The sequence below is a fragment of the Notothenia coriiceps genome, unplaced genomic scaffold, assembly GCF_000735185.1.
Source record: "Notothenia coriiceps isolate Sejong01 unplaced genomic scaffold, NC01 NC01_scaffold00028799, whole genome shotgun sequence".
NCBI lineage: Eukaryota > Metazoa > Chordata > Actinopteri > Perciformes > Nototheniidae > Notothenia > Notothenia coriiceps.
This window is the reverse complement of record NW_011361500.1, coordinates 531565-533694: the sequence shown is the minus strand read 5'-3', so window position 1 is coordinate 533694 and position 2130 is coordinate 531565. Positions and strand designations below refer to the sequence as shown.

General features: G+C 42.3%; 1 protein-coding gene across 1 annotated transcript in view; it reads right to left on the bottom strand.

The window, feature by feature from the left end:
* Positions 1 to 2130, bottom strand: part of LOC104958422 (kinesin light chain 2) — a 15097-nt gene that overhangs the window by 7429 nt on the left and 5538 nt on the right. The window contains 3 exon segments of the mRNA XM_010786161.1: positions 103 to 211; positions 669 to 736; positions 951 to 1000. Of these exon segments, the coding sequence (XP_010784463.1) occupies positions 103 to 211; positions 669 to 736; positions 951 to 1000 (227 nt within the window).

Below are 2130 nucleotides of genomic sequence, written 5' to 3'. Positions count from 1 at the left end.
AAGTAGTAGTACGTGTGTGTGTGTGTGTGTGTGTGTGTGTGTGTGTGTGTGTGTGTGTGTGTGTGTGTGTGTGTGTGTGTGTGTGTGTGTGTGTGTGTGTACCTGTTTACGGGTCTTGCTGGCACACTCCTCCAGAGTTTCGGCCGCCTCCAGTTTGCCCTGACGACGGTACAGAGCCCCCAAGCTCTTCAGGGTTGTGTTCACAGTGGGGCTGAGAAAGAAAACGCACACACAAAAACAATGTTATTTATTTATTCACTTGTTTAATCGTTTGTATTTATCTTCAATTTAGCATCTTTGTCAATAAAGCTAATGACATTTTCAAACAAATCATTATTTTTCTCAACTAGATTACATTTTGAATGAACTGTTAAACTCAAATTGGTTTGAGTTTGACTTTTGTTCTCCTGGTACAAGGAGTAGATTTGTACTATATTGGCGTCCTTAATGTTGTTATGGAAACAGGGGATTTTTTTCATTGTAATGGTCTCTCTTGATAAACGACAAACATATTTGAACACATTTACAGCCTGGTCATATCAACACAGATTCAGTTAAGTCTGACAACCACAAGTACTCCACTACAATTCAACTGTATTTCAAAGTGTTAGCATAAATAATTGTTATTTTCTTCATGATTGTTTGAATGTTTTCAACGTGTCACTCACCTGTCCACCTTGCAGGCCTTGTACCAGCTGCCATACTCTACATACGGGCCTGAGTCCTTACGTTTACCCTGAGAGGGGCGGGGACAGAGAGAAAAATAAGAGGAAGAGAAAGATACAGAGAAGTCCTGTTTGAAACATGACACCATCAAAGCTTGTGAAACATGTCCCTGTTGTAATCTTTATAGTCTGCTGCTCTCCCTCATCACGCTGATCAGTCCTTTCTATATGGACCTGCCTGCCAGACCCAGGGATGAACAGAAAACATCAACGTCTATCACTGACCTTGCTCTCCTCTCTCTCCTCTGCGTGCATCCAGATTGGTTTGTTGTCATCTGCAAAATGAGGACCAGAGAATATCAGAAATGTTCTTTGACGGACAGGATTCACTTTACAAGGTGATAGCAGAAACAAAACCAATAAGGAACATAACACATTGCTGAAAAGATATCAAGGACCCTTTGAAGGACCTCAATTTTAAAGTGAAGCTTCTCTATTCATATATGAAGGAAATAACACAGTCTTGAATTAAAACCCATGCATTGGCCACATTCCTGTCTGGCCCTCATAAGGGTTTGATAGGCTTAGAGCAGCAGAGGGACACACGGACATTAAGCCTCTCCACACGCTGCCATGGCCCCAAATAATCCTCAGATCCGCTGAGAGGACTGAGGGCCACGGGAGAGCCATGGCTGTGCACAGAGTCTCAGACCACAACAAGAATCACAACACATAGCAATCTGTCAGAGGAATAGAAATGGATATATTCTGTTGTGAAATCAATCATTCTTCACGCCAAAAAGCCCCTGAGACCCTCTGAGACCCTCTGAGACCCAGGGGGCCGTATACCATCCCAAATATCACGTTGTGTTCAAAGCGTCATAACCAGAGACATGCCGTGTTTTCCCTCTTAAACTACAGAAACGGCAATAAACAACTATTTAGAGTTTTTCATTGAGAGGCGTTTATTTATTTCGGTGAAACTAATGTGCGTAAAGCTTTAAAAGATGCGGATAGTCTCACCTTGATTCTGGATCATTGCTTATCGTTTTGTATGTTTTATAGATCTATTCTCTTACACCGTCTTTGTTTGTGACGTAAAGAGTGTATGTTATGGAGCATTTCCCACTACAGCGTGGAGCGAGGTTTAAGCGAGCCGTGCCCGTTTTGGGTTGCGTTTCCACGAGGCGTAGTTCCGGCTAGCGGGTACTTTTTCACAGTTTTCTGGCTCTCCAAAATCGAGGTTCTTTCCGGGCCAACAACCGGGCTGAGTTTGCTAAACTAGTGAGAGAATCTACTACAACAAGATGAACATATTTGACCGTGATTTAATTGTAATACACGTTTCAAAATGATGCCGAAGTAACAACATACTGATACCGGTTAGTAAAAACCATGAATTAATGCTTTCACAAGTCTGCAGACAGACGGCAGGCGAAAAACCTTTTTAAATGCGTGTTTTCTG